The sequence below is a fragment of the Canis aureus genome, chromosome 34, assembly GCF_053574225.1.
Source record: "Canis aureus isolate CA01 chromosome 34, VMU_Caureus_v.1.0, whole genome shotgun sequence".
Lineage (NCBI taxonomy): Eukaryota > Metazoa > Chordata > Mammalia > Carnivora > Canidae > Canis > Canis aureus.
The window spans coordinates 1,494,988-1,510,485 of NC_135644.1; the positions used below are offsets into that span (position 1 = coordinate 1,494,988).

The window sequence follows — 15,498 nt, forward strand, 5'->3', positions numbered from 1 at the left end:
TATGGCCTACCAGTCCCAATCTCTACTCCTAGAGAAGGGAGTCATTAAGTATCAGAGTCATCCCGTCAGAGGGGAATCCAAACACAAAAAAGTGGAGCGGTGACATTCCTGCACGTTTTCACAGGCTTATCCCATTTGTAATTGCCTGTTCACACTTTCTTCCTTTTGGGTAATAAGCTTCAGGAGGACAAAATCCCTGATCATTCTTTCAAAAGGTAGCACAATACTTGGCACATGAAAATCACTCAATAAAAAGTAGTTGCTGCTGTTAATGATGATGATGATTTATATTCCCTGTATCCCTAACTTCTTTTTATATCTTTTGTCTCTTCTTTTATACTCAATTATATTCTTATTCTATTATTAAGATACTGATATAAAACTGTTACACATGCAAGCTTGCAAATGGGGGTCTAGATTAACTACTTACTTGACAATAATACATTCATATGCATTATTAAAGCTTCAAAGATAAAGCATTGAAAATATTAATGGGGGCAGCCTGGGTGGCTCAGCGGTTGAGCACCTCCTTTGGCCCAGGGCATGATTCTGGGGTCCCGGAATCAAGTCCCATGTCGGGCTCCCTGCATGGAGCCTGCTTCTCCCTCTGCCTGTGTCTCTGCCTCTCTCTCCCTCTCTCTGTCTCTCTCATGAATAAAACAATAAAATCTTAAAAAAATATATTAATGGCATCTAAAAATAAGAGTAATGCAGTGAATTTCCTAAATATAAATTTCCTAATGTTCCCAATTTAATTTTTTTAATTAAGAAAATAAAGCAATATTATTCACTAATTAACATCAATGCTTTGAGGTTTTATTTTTTTTAAGTTTTACCTAAGTTATTTTATTGTACTTTTAAATACAGCATCTTTATTTCAGATAATGGATTGCTCTTGTCGTTTGTTTCTTTTTGATTGACAGGTTCAAGCAATTCTGAAAAGAAATTGGAATCAATATAAAATCCAATTTGGAAACAGCTTTTCCCATTCAGATGCTCTTCGTAGTGCATCTTACACAGTGTCAACAATCAGTGATGGTACAGGTTATAGTCATGACTGTCCTAGCGAACACTTAAATGGAAAAAGCATCCATGATATTGAAAATGTTGTGTTAAAGCCAGAAAAGCTATATGATTGATAATCGAGGGACTACTGCTTAACTATTTTGTGCCACTCCTAATTAAAGGACTTGGATCCATGACTTTACAACCAGAAGACTTCAACATTAAATGAATTTCTTGAATGCCACAAAGAAAACCCGCACATCGATTCAGTAGTGTGTTGTCAAATGTTGAACATCTAGCTCTTTGGGGGAAAAAAAAATCCTGATCTGTAATATTTTCCAGTTTCTATGGTATATTCCCACCATGGCTGATTTCAGGCTACCAATTTGACTTTACCTAATGTGAAATGGGGAAAATACGAGCACAGTCAACTCATACAGGCTGGTATGTGTCAGCTCTAGTACAACACTGCATGAATTCACAGACAAATAAGACTAAAAGTTCATACACACCGTGGGCGCGATTCTACTCTTGTTGACTAGAGAGCTAGCTAAGGCCTACGGACTCAGAGGAAAAATTAACTTTTCATTTGTGCGTTTTTAAAATCTTTCTCCCATATTCATTGGTGCAGTTTTTTTTTTTTTAACACAGCAAGTATTCTAGCCCTTTTTCTAGTGACACTTTCCAATGGACTTGATAAAGAAGTAACCATTTCTGTTGACTTACCCTTTTGTCTCCAAGAAAAGCGATTGAGCGGAACTGCTATTGGCTACTCATTGGCTGATATTTCACAGTTATATCCAGTTCGTATCTGTTTTTTTTAGATTAGATGAATAGGATGTAGGACATGCAATCCTACTTTGGTATCGTTATGGAGACGTGTTAGTTGATGTTACAAACACCTTCTCAGCTACTTTCCTATCTTACTACACAAGTGGAAGGGAGTCAGTTTCCCTGTACCTGTAAATAGAAGTGTTGCCCCTTCCATTTCTACTGTGTAGACAACCTAGCAATTATTTTACATGAAGGAAATCAGTGAAGGATTTCTTACTTTCTTGGAAATTTGTAAAAAAAAAAATTGTTGTGAAAATAAGCTTGTAAATACTCTGTTGTTCTATTTTATAGTCTCAAATCAAATACATACAATCTAGGTAAGTTTTTAAAAGAACAAATGCATAATGTAACAATGTATGCTTGTTAATATCTGATACTGTGTCTGGGCTGATTTTATAATAAAATAGAGTCTGGAATTCTATATTTGGTAAATATTTTAAAGACAACCAGATGCCAGCATCAGAAGTTTGTTTGAGAACCAAGAAAATGGAAATATCTATGATAAGATATAAAATATTTATTAAAAAAAAAACTCAAGGCCATTGTTTTATTACATTAGCTTAGGTGACTCTTTCATAACTTAATAATAGATATGCTTGATATATTTCTTTTATTTTGACGATGAACTTGCATTCTAATCTAGAAGCTTTAAAGGATTCCTAAGTAATAAATGCCAATCTGCCACTCTTATGGTTTTTATACCATTAAAATATTACTTTTCTCTTACTGTATAAATATATATGGCTTTGGAAATATTCCAGATTATTTTTTTAAAAAAAAGACCTAGAAAAAATATATATATATTCCCCAATACTTTACTAGAGCTACCATACTACACAATACTAAAAATCAGTGAAAGACTTGAATATATCAGTGAAGAAGAATTGTTATCAGAACATTTAAGGACTAATTAAGATGAAAGCAAGCCTTGCTAATGAATTAAAGTGACATTTAAATAGGATTCAGTTTCCCTAATGTTATTTTCCACTCAAATTTCTGAAAAACAAAAATCCCTTTAATTAGTAAAAGTCAATTTGATTAGAAATCACTTTATGTTTGTGTATGTGTGTTAATTTGCTTAAAATGGATTAAACTAATGACTTGGTAATCATAGTTTCTTTCTTAAGCTGTCAATAGAGCGTGAGTTCAGAAGTCATTTGAAATTGTCCAGGAAAATTATCTAAATTAGTGAGAATTAACTAATGTCGATAGTTTTACAATTTATCTGTGTACATGCAAAGATTTTGCTGTCAGTGTCAGATTTATGGATTTTATAGCAAACTGTCTTAAGAAGGAATGCAGGCTGTTCTCTACTTACTACTGTCCAAATTATACAAAAATTCCTTTAAATAAACTCATTTTGTAGCTTATTATTCAAAGACACAGATTCAAATCCTTCGCTTGATAAGGTGCACATATTTCCACATTCTTCCAGACAAACTGTCAAGTCTCAACCATAAGTTACAGTAGAAAATTTCAAATTCTCCATGGGCATTCTATTTCTAAATACTGTAATTTTCCAGTATTTTTTTATTGTGATTTTATCATATTAAGTTCAGAGCAGATTTCCTTTCTGACCGAGAATTATCTATTGCAGTCTTCAGGTGAAAGCATCCAATAATTACTCAGTGTTAGTTTTATACCCATATTTTTTTACGAGTAATATTTTTAAATATAAGACTTCTCTAAAGCAGAAGTGCTAATTAAGATCTCCTTTATGTCTTACGAAGAAAAGATAAAATCAATACTTTTTAAGAGGAAACTTTTTTGGTATCTAAAGACTAATTAGGGGAATTTCTAACTTTCAAAATATAGATCTATTTTTCTGTAAGTACTTGTGAAAGTCACATTTTAATTAAAAAAAATTCTAATCTGTCCTTTTTTTAATTTTCTAAAGTTATCTTCCAGTGCACTTATTTGTAAAATATCCATTCTGGAACTTGGTGTTTGCTCAAGTGTAATCCAGTGTACATAGAATTAGTGGTAGGCATAGTGCTGTAATTACTGCTTAATAATTTTTTAAAATGTGAACTTATTTTAATTTCTTTGGGTTTTAATCTGCTAATAGAAACCACCATTTCTTTTATCTGTAAGTCATAAACAAGATATTCTGATCAATTAAAATAAATCATGTTATGTCGACTTAATGTTTATCTCTATTTTCTGATCATATGAAAATATTAAAGGTATGAGTTAAACTTGATTTTCACTTATGTATACCGAAACCCGAATAATTTACAAACCTAATTCTTTACAGTGGTCAGTGGAATGCTACTTAAAATCAATGACTATATCTCTTTTACTCTCTTTAAAATCTCCAGTAAACCAGAAAAACACCTCTTAAACTGTTTTTTTTAAAAATTAGGGATATGAAAAAATATTATGAATTAGTGTTTCAAGCTACAATACTCCACACAAACTGCAATATATTCAAATTCCTTCCTTGGATGAAAGAAGGGAAAGGATGCCCAGAAATAGGAAAATGTACAGGGATTTCTCTCCTCTCTCCAATATATTCCATTGTGTAGTTTTGTATTGAATAGCAGAAAGAAAAAGAAGGAAAGAAACTATTTAAAGACAATTTTTAAAAGAGAACATAATCATGACTCACAAACATAAGATGAAACCACGTCAAGGATTTTGTTTAGTTCATTAACGAGGGGATAAGATGTCACAACTATTCATGGAAGAATTCAAAATATCACACATATAGAATATACGAAATGCTGAAATGAATTTATAAAGAAACGCTCCCTTCTTAGGGCAATAATCAGTTGCAGTCTACTGAATAACTAATGTTTATTTCTATGATCAAGAATAATGTATCTCATGATCAGTTTTCTACAACTAATGTATCTGTAAAATAGTTCAAAATAATGAAAGGTAAAGATAACCCTCAAGGACATACAAGAGAGCACTAGAAAGGACACTTTAATGACTCTAACCTATATCTTGCCCATTCAATGAGAGAACAATATGAGGCACATGCAATAAGTATAATAAATACATAAAGAAATGATAGACATGGACGCACCTGAAATGCTCGTCTAAGCAGTGGGGGGATTCAGAAATGTAGCAACCCACACAGTAAATGTACACAGGTCAGTATTTCCCATATGTAGATAAAACCACCAGGTAGAAGGTGCACTGGGGTAAAAAGGAGCAAATTTGTAGCAGCATCAAGAAAAGGTAAAATATATAGGAACAAATTAAATAAGAAATGAGTGAAATATGTTTCAACACTATGAACAATCACAACAATCAATCAGATCATGGAAAGACACCCAATGTTCTTGAAAAGGAAGATCTCCATAAAGATGTCAATCTGCCCCTCGATAAATTGTAAAGTACATATGACCCAAATAAAAATAATGGTAGATAATTATTTTGAAAACAGACGTGATGATTCTCAATTTCATAAATAGTTATGAAAGCTCTAAACAAGGGGCAGGGGTAGATAGGAGATATGCCTTGCCATATTTTGTAGCCTAACAGTTAAAAACAGTTTTACTAGCACATGAAGAAAGGTCAGAGAGAATGGGGAGAAGTGTGTAGACTACGCTCTTAAATAGTTTGCTGGAGACAGAGCCAAAAATGATAATCCGGATAGGGAGCGAGATGACATTGTCACCAGAAAATCAGTAATTCTTTTCCTTTCTCATCTTTTCTTCTTCAAAAACATGCCATCCCTGGAATACCAGGTGTAAGAAATGGGCTTATTAGCAAGTCACATGACTGGTATGGTTGCCATTGTGGCTTTAAAAGGGAAAATGCGTTGAAATGATCATCTGGTAAGTACAGGAGTCTGTAGAAAAACAGCCATCCTCCTCATTAATTTTCGCCTGGGAAAGGAGTGGGCAAGCCAATTGTCTGTTTCAAGTTACTAGTATAAGCAGAGAAGATTATGCATATAATTTCACTGATTTAATAGATTCAGGGATGCAAACCGCACTCAGGGACAACGTAGGGGCACCTAAACCCCAAGGAACACCATTCAGCCTACATTTATAACAAAGTTGGCTGGATAGCCTGTTGTTTCTAAATTCCATCCGCATTCGTTTCTTTCGACCCCAGTAAGAAGGCATTTCTCTGGCTTCCTGAAAACTCAAATATTTTTATGATGTAATTTTATTTTAAGAGGTTTCATAAAATATTTTTGCTTTTTCACTTTGCCCTTCAAAATCTATTTTTAACTTTCCTTTGACTTCTTTTTAAATTTTAATTTTATTTATTTTTTTTTAAGTAGGCTCCAGGCCTAATGTGGCGCTTGAACTCATGAATCTGAGATCAACAAAGTTTTGTCAAGAGTTGCAAGCCACCCAGGAGCCCCTCCCTTGACCATTTTATCTTAGTTCAGGCTATATGTCATATTCTATCCCATTATGGTCCAACATTTCCTGTAAACATATTTATATATCTAATCCTCAGTCTCTATTTACTCCATGTTGTAGTCTGCTCAGGCTCCATAACAAAACTACCATAGACTGAGTGGTTTAATCAAGAGAAATTTATTTCTCACAGTTCTGGAGGCTGGAAAGTCCAAGATCATGGTGCCAGCAAGGTACCAAGACCAAAGTTCCATTCTGAAACCACTTTTCTAGGCTTGGCCACCATCTCACTGTGCATTCACGTGACTTCTTGGTGCGTGTGGAGAGATAATGAGTGAACAATTTGCTATCTCTTCTTATAGGGATCCTAATCATATTGGATCAAGGCCCCACCTTTATGACCTCATTGAATCTTAATTACTTCTGTAGAGGCCCCGTCTTCAAATAGAGTCATATTGGGGGTTAGAGCTTCAATGTTAATTTTGGGGGAAACACAAACATTCGATTTGTAACACCCCATTGTTTCCTCTCAGAAGTTCCCGATGTATTGTTCATCACCTAATAAAGCAATAACAAAACTAAAATTTACAGTCCTCCTATAAATCTGATACTGTTTCCTTTTCTGAAATAAGAGTTCTGTAAAAGTTATCTTAAGCCTAAGTCTATGTCCAGACGGTTGTTGATGACTGTCTTCTTGATCTTCTTTCTTCATGGGACATCCAGTTTCCTCCCAAACTTCGAAATTATCTCTCCTTAAAGTTCATTTAGGTCACTTTAACCTTTTATTTTTTTCATGCTCGTGTAACAAATGCAGCCAGAATCATTCTTCCCCTTTTGGTTTTGTGTCCAGAAAACTTGCCCAGCTCTATCTGTTTCGTATATTTAGTGTTACTCACACAAAGTTTGCATAAGGATACTCTTCACCTCCAATAATCTACAAAGAGCTCTTTTTAGAAAACACCTGTTTGATACAGATCTAGGTATGCAGGAGTTTTCTAGACTGCAGTTCATCCTTTAGTATGTGCTCCATAAATTTAAGCTAACAATACATTCCAGTTTTCTCAAGAATCTAGGGTTGTTGCATGTTGTCCTGGTGTCATTTCAGTTTAGCATTTGCAGCATTGGCCTCGGATCCATGAGAAAGGGGCTGTGCTCTTGTCCTGGTGCTTTAGAAACCCCACCTCTGGCCTTATTCTAGATTGACCTCTTTCCATGTGATTGGAAGTTATCTGAGCCAAGAAAACATGTCCACCTAGAGCTTACTCTTCCCCACCCCCCCAATCACATCCTGGGCACCTTGGGACCCCAGAGCTTCCAGTCCAAATGGCTTATGCTCATGCCTTATACTCAGGAACTATACAAGTCTTTGGGCTGGATGTCCCTGTCTGATGATGGACCTCGGCTCTTCTATGCCCACCCCTGGTCTCAAGGAGTAGCCGTAGCATCGCTATTTATGTTGAGAAGTGGATAGATTCAGATGTGCAGGCTGAGGGGTGCACTTAGATCTGCATGAGCACAAGTGGAGCTGAGGATGGACGGAAGGGCTTTCTGAGGCCAGGGGCCAGTTCGCCCAATACCAGCACATCCCTGCACAAAACTCTAAGAATTCTGAGAAATCTAAATTTGAAACTAATCTTCTTGAGTGTTTGTCATATCTTGTTGTAAATATAGAAAGAACAAAACTACTTAATGTTCTTCTGGCTTCCTTTAAATACTTGAAATATGTCAAATATAAGGGCTTCAATTTGTACTCTTGCCTCTGGCTCCACAGATATTAAGGAAGGAGCCTGAGCAATTTTCCTAGATAAACATTTCTTGGTTTGGATAATGAGTTAGATGTTCCCTAATTGAGTTCTACCCTTAGCTTTCACTGACCCCAATTGAAAAGTACTTTTTACATGGTTAAGACTTTCTCCATTTTTACAAGAGATCTATTTCGTGCTTTTATTATGTGTACTAAACTCTACATTTACCTGCTATTTTCAGTCAGTCACAATTCAATAATTCTTGGCAATAGCCATAAAAAAATAGCTAGTTGGGCAGCCCGGGTGGCTCCGCAGTTTAGCACCGCCTTCAGCCTGGGGCGTGATCCTGGAGACCTGGGATTGAGTCCCACATCCGGCTCCCTGCAGGAAGCCTGCTTCTCCCTCTGTCTCTATCTCTGCCTCTCTCTCTCTCTCTGGGTCTCTCATGAATAAATAAATAAAATCTTTAAAAAAACAACAACAGCAGTTAGTTGTACCAGTTGATAATAAGCCTATTGATCAACTCATGGTCCTGCCAAGCATGGGCCACTCCTGAAAGTAACTAACAATCTTTATCTCCGACTTGCTAAGTGGAATTGCAATAGGATTCCTTTGGAAGTCATAAAGCTTCTTCCACTGATACATTTTGGAAACCAGCTTCTCACTGTTGTTCTAACGATCATTTTAATTGTTTCCTGGCACTAACATAATAAATATCGACTGCTTTCCCAAACTCTGAATTAAGCGTCATAGTTGTGGGGCAGTTGTTCTTTCTTTGGAGGTACTACTGGTTCCCACGAAGAAGCCCCTCCCCGAAGGGATCCTCATGCTCCCTTTTGCACAGAAGCTCTGTCACTTTTTCTCCTCTCTGCTTTTATTCAACTCTTCAAATGTAGAGATTACGGGTGATAAATAGAAACAGAAAACACTAGTTTCCTTCCTCATTCTCTTTTAAAAATGCAGTCAGTTCTGTTCCTTATGAGACAGATCTGCTCTGTTTTCCATCTTTCTTAAGTTTTCCATCTGTAGTTGCCTACAGACCCTTCTATACCCGTAGCAAACACCGAAGGAGAAAACGCAGCATTCTGCATAACTAAAATACTTTGGTTGGTTCCTGCTGCTGCAAATTTTTTGCAGACACTTCAACGTCACCGAGATGCTCATGGTGAGCATCACCAAAAGCTCATGCTCCTATACTGTCCTTTCTCTTCTGTGCCTTCTCACTGCAAGCCTCTGGCTTCCTGAACAGCTATAACATCTGCAGATATTTATTTTCTTCCTCCCCCTCCTCTTCCTTTCCTCCACCTGCCCAAGTGGATGTGTTACCCCCTTCCCTGTATTACACAGCTTCTTCTATATTGCAAGAGCTTGGCACATGGTAGGCACTCAATAAATATTCATTCTTTTTTCCTTCTCTTATTAAAAACTATAGTTGAATCAGTAGAGCGAATGTAATCCTCAGATAATTAATAAAACTGAGCTTTTGAAAACTTATGTTAAAGTCAGTCTGTTTCCAAATGATAAAGTTAAGACCAGAAATCATGGTCAGTCTTTGATCCCAGAAACAGTATCAAACTATTCAAACCAACAAGAAACAACATGGAAGAAAATATGTTATAAGAAAGCCCTTCAGAAGACCTTTTAATGCCCTTTAATAATTAGGGTGTGGGAGAAGAATTTGTCAAGTAAAATGGGCTGAAAGGCAAAGACAAGACTTCAAAATAATGGCTTCTGAAAAAGGGAGTTGGCAAAAAGTCCTTGAACAATGTCCCACCTGCAAAAGAGGGGCATGTTCCTTTCCTGACAGTCTATTGTCTCTTCTGTCCCATGATGGAAGTAGATTTATCCTTTTATACTTTGATTATTTCCTGCTTGAGCAGTCTGTCATCAGTATCTGGAATAGAAAGAATCTCTTTTTTGTTCTTTTTATTCAACTGATAGCACCGCTTGGGTATCTCACATGGTGGCCAGGCCAGGTCCTGTTGGCTCCCCGCCCCCTGCAGCCATGCCAGCAAGGCCAGAATGCAGAACCAGAAAAGGGGAACTGAGTGGAAGTCCAGGCCCCAATTTGTGCTCCATGATTCCATGACCTTGACTTGTTTATATGCTCTTTGAATGCCCATTTCCTCAAATGGGGCTTGTGGGGCAAGGGAAGACTCGAAAATACTCTGTTCCTAAGAGGTTCCTAGGAGGTCCTAAGGAATTGTCAACAATACATAAGGTGACAGGTAAAGATCTACAAAAAGCATGTGGAAAAAAATGTAAAATGATAATGAATACAAAGGTTTTGTATGAATAAGCAGGAAAATATGTAACACAGTTGGTAATTTCCAGTAAACTATTAGATCAGCTATGCTTTCGCTGTCACAGGTGTTAGACCACGAGGTGCCCTGGGGGGGGGGGGGGGGGCAAAACATTTATGGCTTTCAGAACACATTTGATTCACATCCTGCCTCCTATGTTGTTTTACAATGTATTATATTTATCATATGACAAGATAAGCATTTTTTTTTTAGATGGGCTGCAAACCACCCATTTTGCAATGCTTCTTCTCTCTGAAGGGATTGTGGATAGGATGCAGGGGATCCATGAATGCAGATGCACAGAAAACTTATATTCTCATCAACTGCTGGCTGAAATCCAATCTCTCCTTCAATTATGAATACAGGGATAAACCACAATAGCATTACCAATATCTGTGACTTTGTCACCAGTATAAATCATAGGTATAGTCATACCACACCATGATGGTTGCAGGTATCTGGAAACAACTTTTTGATCACCAATATTTTGATACTATGATAGTTCTTAGACTCACCCATGAACCTTGTTAAATGTGTTAATAGATAAGCACACGTATTACTGTATCACAAATTTGTTTTTTAATATTCAGATCATGGAATGTCAATATAACCTGTTTCCTTAGTAATCTATGTATTTTATTTTGGATATTTAAAAATATTCTGGCAAAAGATCCATCAGCTTCACCATCCTGCCAAAGGGGTGAAGCACACAAGACACAAGCTGTGGTTGAGAAGAGAGCGGTGGTTCTGGGAGCTGAGTGTGCGTCAGAGTTCTCTGGGGAGCTTGTTAAGACACTGATTACTACCACCCATCCCAGGAGCTCCTGAGTCAGCCCCTCTGGGGGGACCTGAGGATGTGCAGTTGGAGTGAGCTTCCAGGAAAGCTGATGCCACAGGTCCAAGGACCACGCTGTATAAATGACCGCAAAAGCACTGCTTGGAAGGAAGGGAGGGCAGCTCTTAAAAGCAAAGCCTAGAATTGTTTTTAAAAGATCATATAGATGTAGGCAAATAATAGTTCAGAAGAATGTGAAATCCCTACACGTTATAAAGAAACGCTCAGATGACTTCTTGCTTTTGGAGCATAGTGAATCCACTGTATGAAGATTTATACCTTAATCAGTTGGCCCCGTCTCACAACGATAATGATATGAATCAATAGAAAACGTCAACCTCATCAAAGAGGAACACATTTTTACCTCAAGGAAAGGAACTTGCAGGTAGTCAGGATGCTGTCTTCGAGAAACCATACCCGAGGAGATGTGTCTAGTTTTGATATCTTCAAAGGTACATTCCTTAACACTCGGTGTCTCTAAGTGGGGCAAGCATGTGATGGACGGTTCATTGTAACAATAAAAAAAAAAAAAGTTCTATTTCTTTGATTCTTCCTCAGGTCACTTCCCAGAAACTTGTCCAAGATAGGAATTTTCCAAGTCCAACCGCGTAGATGTTAACATGCATCGATGAATATAGTAAAGGCATCGTCCCGCCTACAATTGATTTAAATTATGAAGGTTGGTGTTGCATTTATCATTCAGTTAGTCTTGCTCCAAATTAGCATAGTTGCCTCTGGAATCTTTAATTTTCTCTCGACCAAGTCTCTTTCTTCTCAGGCAGAAGAATTACAAAGATGGTGTGGTGATAGACTCTCTTGTTTTATAGCCTCTCCCCCTTGTGGCTGCGCATTTTTGATTAACATTAGCCCCTGAGTTATATTTGTGTTCACGGTTTAGATTATACATTTAGCAACCCGTGGTATTCTCGACACACCATGTTCTAGAAATTGATGTGCAGCTCAGAATTCTGACATCACTCCACTCCATATACACACGTTCTTTGCTTAGACAACCGTTGTATTCTAAGGCTTAGCTTACCCATTAAAGAAAAGGTAATTTTGGAGCATAGAGGGAACCAGAATGACAAAAAGTATGGTGGACCAGCATTAATGTTTGTTGGGTAAAAGGAAATGTGTGTTCTCAACAATACTCTCAGGATGGGGGGCAGCTGGCCAAGCTTGAGCTACATTGCTACCTGTGTGGGAGTATCAGCAAACAGGCTTGGTAAATTTAAATAAGTCCACCAAATTTGGCTGGGGGCATTTCAAATTTGAGAATCCCAAGTAAAAAGGCACTTAGGTTTCTAAAGGATAAGGCCTGGATCATTTCACTGTTTATTATTATTATTATTATTATTATTACTACTATTGTGTCTACTACTACTATTACTACTACTACTGACAAAAGCAGCAACAAGGAGAATGATTGAAATACAGATGCTAACCCACGAAAGAAAAAGATTTCTTAGTTTATTTTTTATCAAAATAAATGAAAGCTTTCATTAGCATCCAGGATCTCTAAGACATTCCAAGATTCATTCCAGTTCAGAGACGAAGCAGCTGACAAAGTGTTAGCAGAACCATCATCATCGCTCATCTTTTCTAGTGTACAAGGAAGGACGAACACTTCTTAGGTAGTAAATGGTAACAGGCAACCGATATTGTTCTCTCTTGTGTCAAAAGTGAAAAAGAGATGATATAAGGTAATATATAAGGTATATATATAAAGTATATAATGATATAAGGTAAGCTCTAAAACTTACATTACTACCTCTTTAATTGTAATTTCATATTTTCCATTTTCTCGTCCATGACATCAGCTTTTTATAGAGTCACTGCTTTACATTAAACAAAGAGAACTCAATGGGTTTCCCAGGAAGGGAGAAAATTTTAGTCTTGGTGAAAATATTTTGAACTGATAGATGTATACAATTTTAATAACTCTAAGAAAAATTATTGATGCCCCAGAAGGATTTCATATTACTGGTAGCCCTGTGTGGAATAGTAAGCTGAGGCTCCCAAGTGACTGATCTTGGGAGCAAGTAAGGAGTTTCAGAAAATCAATTGCTTTTCTGAATGCCTACTAGCAATTTATGGGAAATGAAAAACATTTAAAAAAATAAAATAAAATCAGAAGATGGAGGAAATGTGAGGAGAAGCTTTAAAGGAGACACAGACTGGGTCATATAATGTTTAGTTGCATAGGATTCTGAGTTAGAAAGGCCAAGGTGCAAATGCTAGTTCCGTCATTTTCCACCCTAGCCAAGTTGCTTACATTGCTATATCTCTGTTTCTTTTGCTCCTCAGCAGGAAGGCAAAAAAATGACAATTTTCAAAACTTTGTATGAACTAAACTAGTTGAGATATTTATGATGTCTAGAGGGATACTAAGAAATGCAAGGAGTTTTGATGAACATAGTTATAGGATTGAGTCTGTTAAACAGTTTTGCTAGATACTTTAGGAAATTAATAATTGCTATTTATCAAAATCCCATTTGACAAACTCTTTCTTAATTATTTCTTTCATATTTGTTCATTTCCTCTTAATTCATGACTCTGCAAGGCAGATATTGTAATTCCTACTGTGGAATTGAAAAGAAATTAACACATTTGTCTAAGAATCACGCGACTGTAAGTGGGAAAGTGAAGGACTATATCTGGGTCCAGGCTTTTATGCTGTTTACAACTGGCTGCGTCATTCATTTTTAAAGATTAATAGGGGAGCCTGGGTGGTTCAGTCAGTTAAGCCTCCGACTAGATTTTGGGTCAGGTCATAACCTCAGGGTCATGAGATCAAGCCACAGGTTGGGCTCTGCATGGAGCATGGAGCCTGCTAAAGAGTCTCTCTCCCTCTGCCTCTGCCCCTCCTCCCCTGCTCCTATGTGTGCACGTGTGTGCACACTCTCTCTCTCTCTCCAAAAAAAAAAAAAAAAAAGATGATTAAGAGTTAAAAATGCAAGGGATGCTTGTGTTTCTAATTGAGAAATTAAAAAAAAAGTTCACTTATATAATTTCCATTTTATCCAGTGATTTTAGATAACGATGTGTGGCTGTTAATAACAAGTGTGTGGCGGGGATGATGGGGAGAATTTTTTACTGATTTGTCATTTCAAGTAAACAATATCTAGTAACTGTTTTGATAGAAATCTCCATTTGGTTCATATCTTTGATTCATAAAAAGGAGGTTACGAACCTGTTGGTGACAGATGCTGCGTAACGAGATGCCTCTTCGATAGAATCACTATTGTTAGGGAGAAGATTGCAAAGTAAAGCCTAAGTGGAACCATGATGGTCTACTTGTAATGGAATACTTTCTTGGCAAAATTATTGGTAGTGTAAAAATCTGCAATGTACATCGTGGTATATATAGTTGATATTTGTGTCTCAAGCCCAAGTACAGAGAAGACCTTTGAAAAATACTTATTGAATAAATGAATAATTAAAATCTTTCACACTTAACTGGTCTTATCAAAGGCGCCAACATCCTGTTACTCCTCAGCCTCTGCAGAAGTTGCTACACTCTCCCCACTCTCCCCTTTATCTTTCAAGACATCATTGACTTCTTTTTGTTTCCCTAACTATCTTTATGATCTTGTTTTTTTTTTTTTTCCTCTGTCATCTTTATTTACTGTCTTCTTCTAACCATCTCTCAAATGCAGGGAATTTACTGGGTGCCCCTGATGACTTTCCCCAATTATACTCACTCTCTCCAGGAGATCCCAATTAATGTTATGGCTTCAAGTATCATGTTGGTATTGAAGAAACAAAAAGAGAAGGGGGGAAAGTTGAAAAAGAAAGAACGGAGGAAGGAAGGGAAAGAGGGACGGAGGGAGGGAGGGAAACTGGCTTTGGAAATATCCAGCTGGTATCCCACAGTCTCTTCATCAATTTGGCAAAAGTAGAATTACTCACTTATCCTGTTAATCCTCATCTTCCCAGCATTTGGTATTTAATGACCATTGTCATATTGTGTCTGCTTACACTCATATTTGAAGAGTCCTTGAACACCCTCTTTTTTTACTGCCTGTCTGTGCTCAATCAGTCTCCAGTACCTGTTCATTTGTTTTTGCCCGTGTCTCAGGACTATCATTCTGTTTCCCTCGTCCATTGCCTTAGCTCAGTTTCTCAGAATCTTTCCATCGGAGCAGTATTTCTTTCTCCTGTCTGGCTTCCTTCTGCTGATCTTTCCTTGCTCCGGGCAATTATCCACATGCTGCTCCCAATGGTTAATATTCTTTACTCGGGACGAATCAGACCATTTCATTTTTTCCTCCTGAAAACTCGCCATACCTGTGGTGTGAAGCTCAAAATCTCTCATACGGAAGATGAGGTCTCTTGTAACCCGGTGCGACTTCTTTCTCTACCCATCTTTCCCTCCCTTCTCCATGGTTTTGGAGCCAAGCACGCTGACCTTCTCCTCATTCTCTGAACGCACAACACGCTTTCAG

At 37.2% G+C, this 15,498-nt stretch overlaps 1 protein-coding gene across 4 annotated transcripts in view; it reads left to right on the plus strand.

Moving 5' to 3' along the window:
- The window catches only part of CALCRL (calcitonin receptor like receptor), a 100,329-nt gene extending 96,348 nt beyond the window's left edge, over window positions 1–3,981 (plus strand). For all 4 annotated transcript variants that reach the window (XM_077883519.1, XM_077883520.1, XM_077883518.1 and 1 more), the window contains one exon: window positions 924–3,981. In XM_077883519.1, the coding sequence (XP_077739645.1) occupies window positions 924–1,139 (216 nt within the window). In that variant the 3' untranslated portion in view covers window positions 1,140–3,981. The remainder of the gene's footprint in view (window positions 1–923) is intronic.
- Window positions 3,982–15,498: the final 11,517 nt, after the last annotated feature.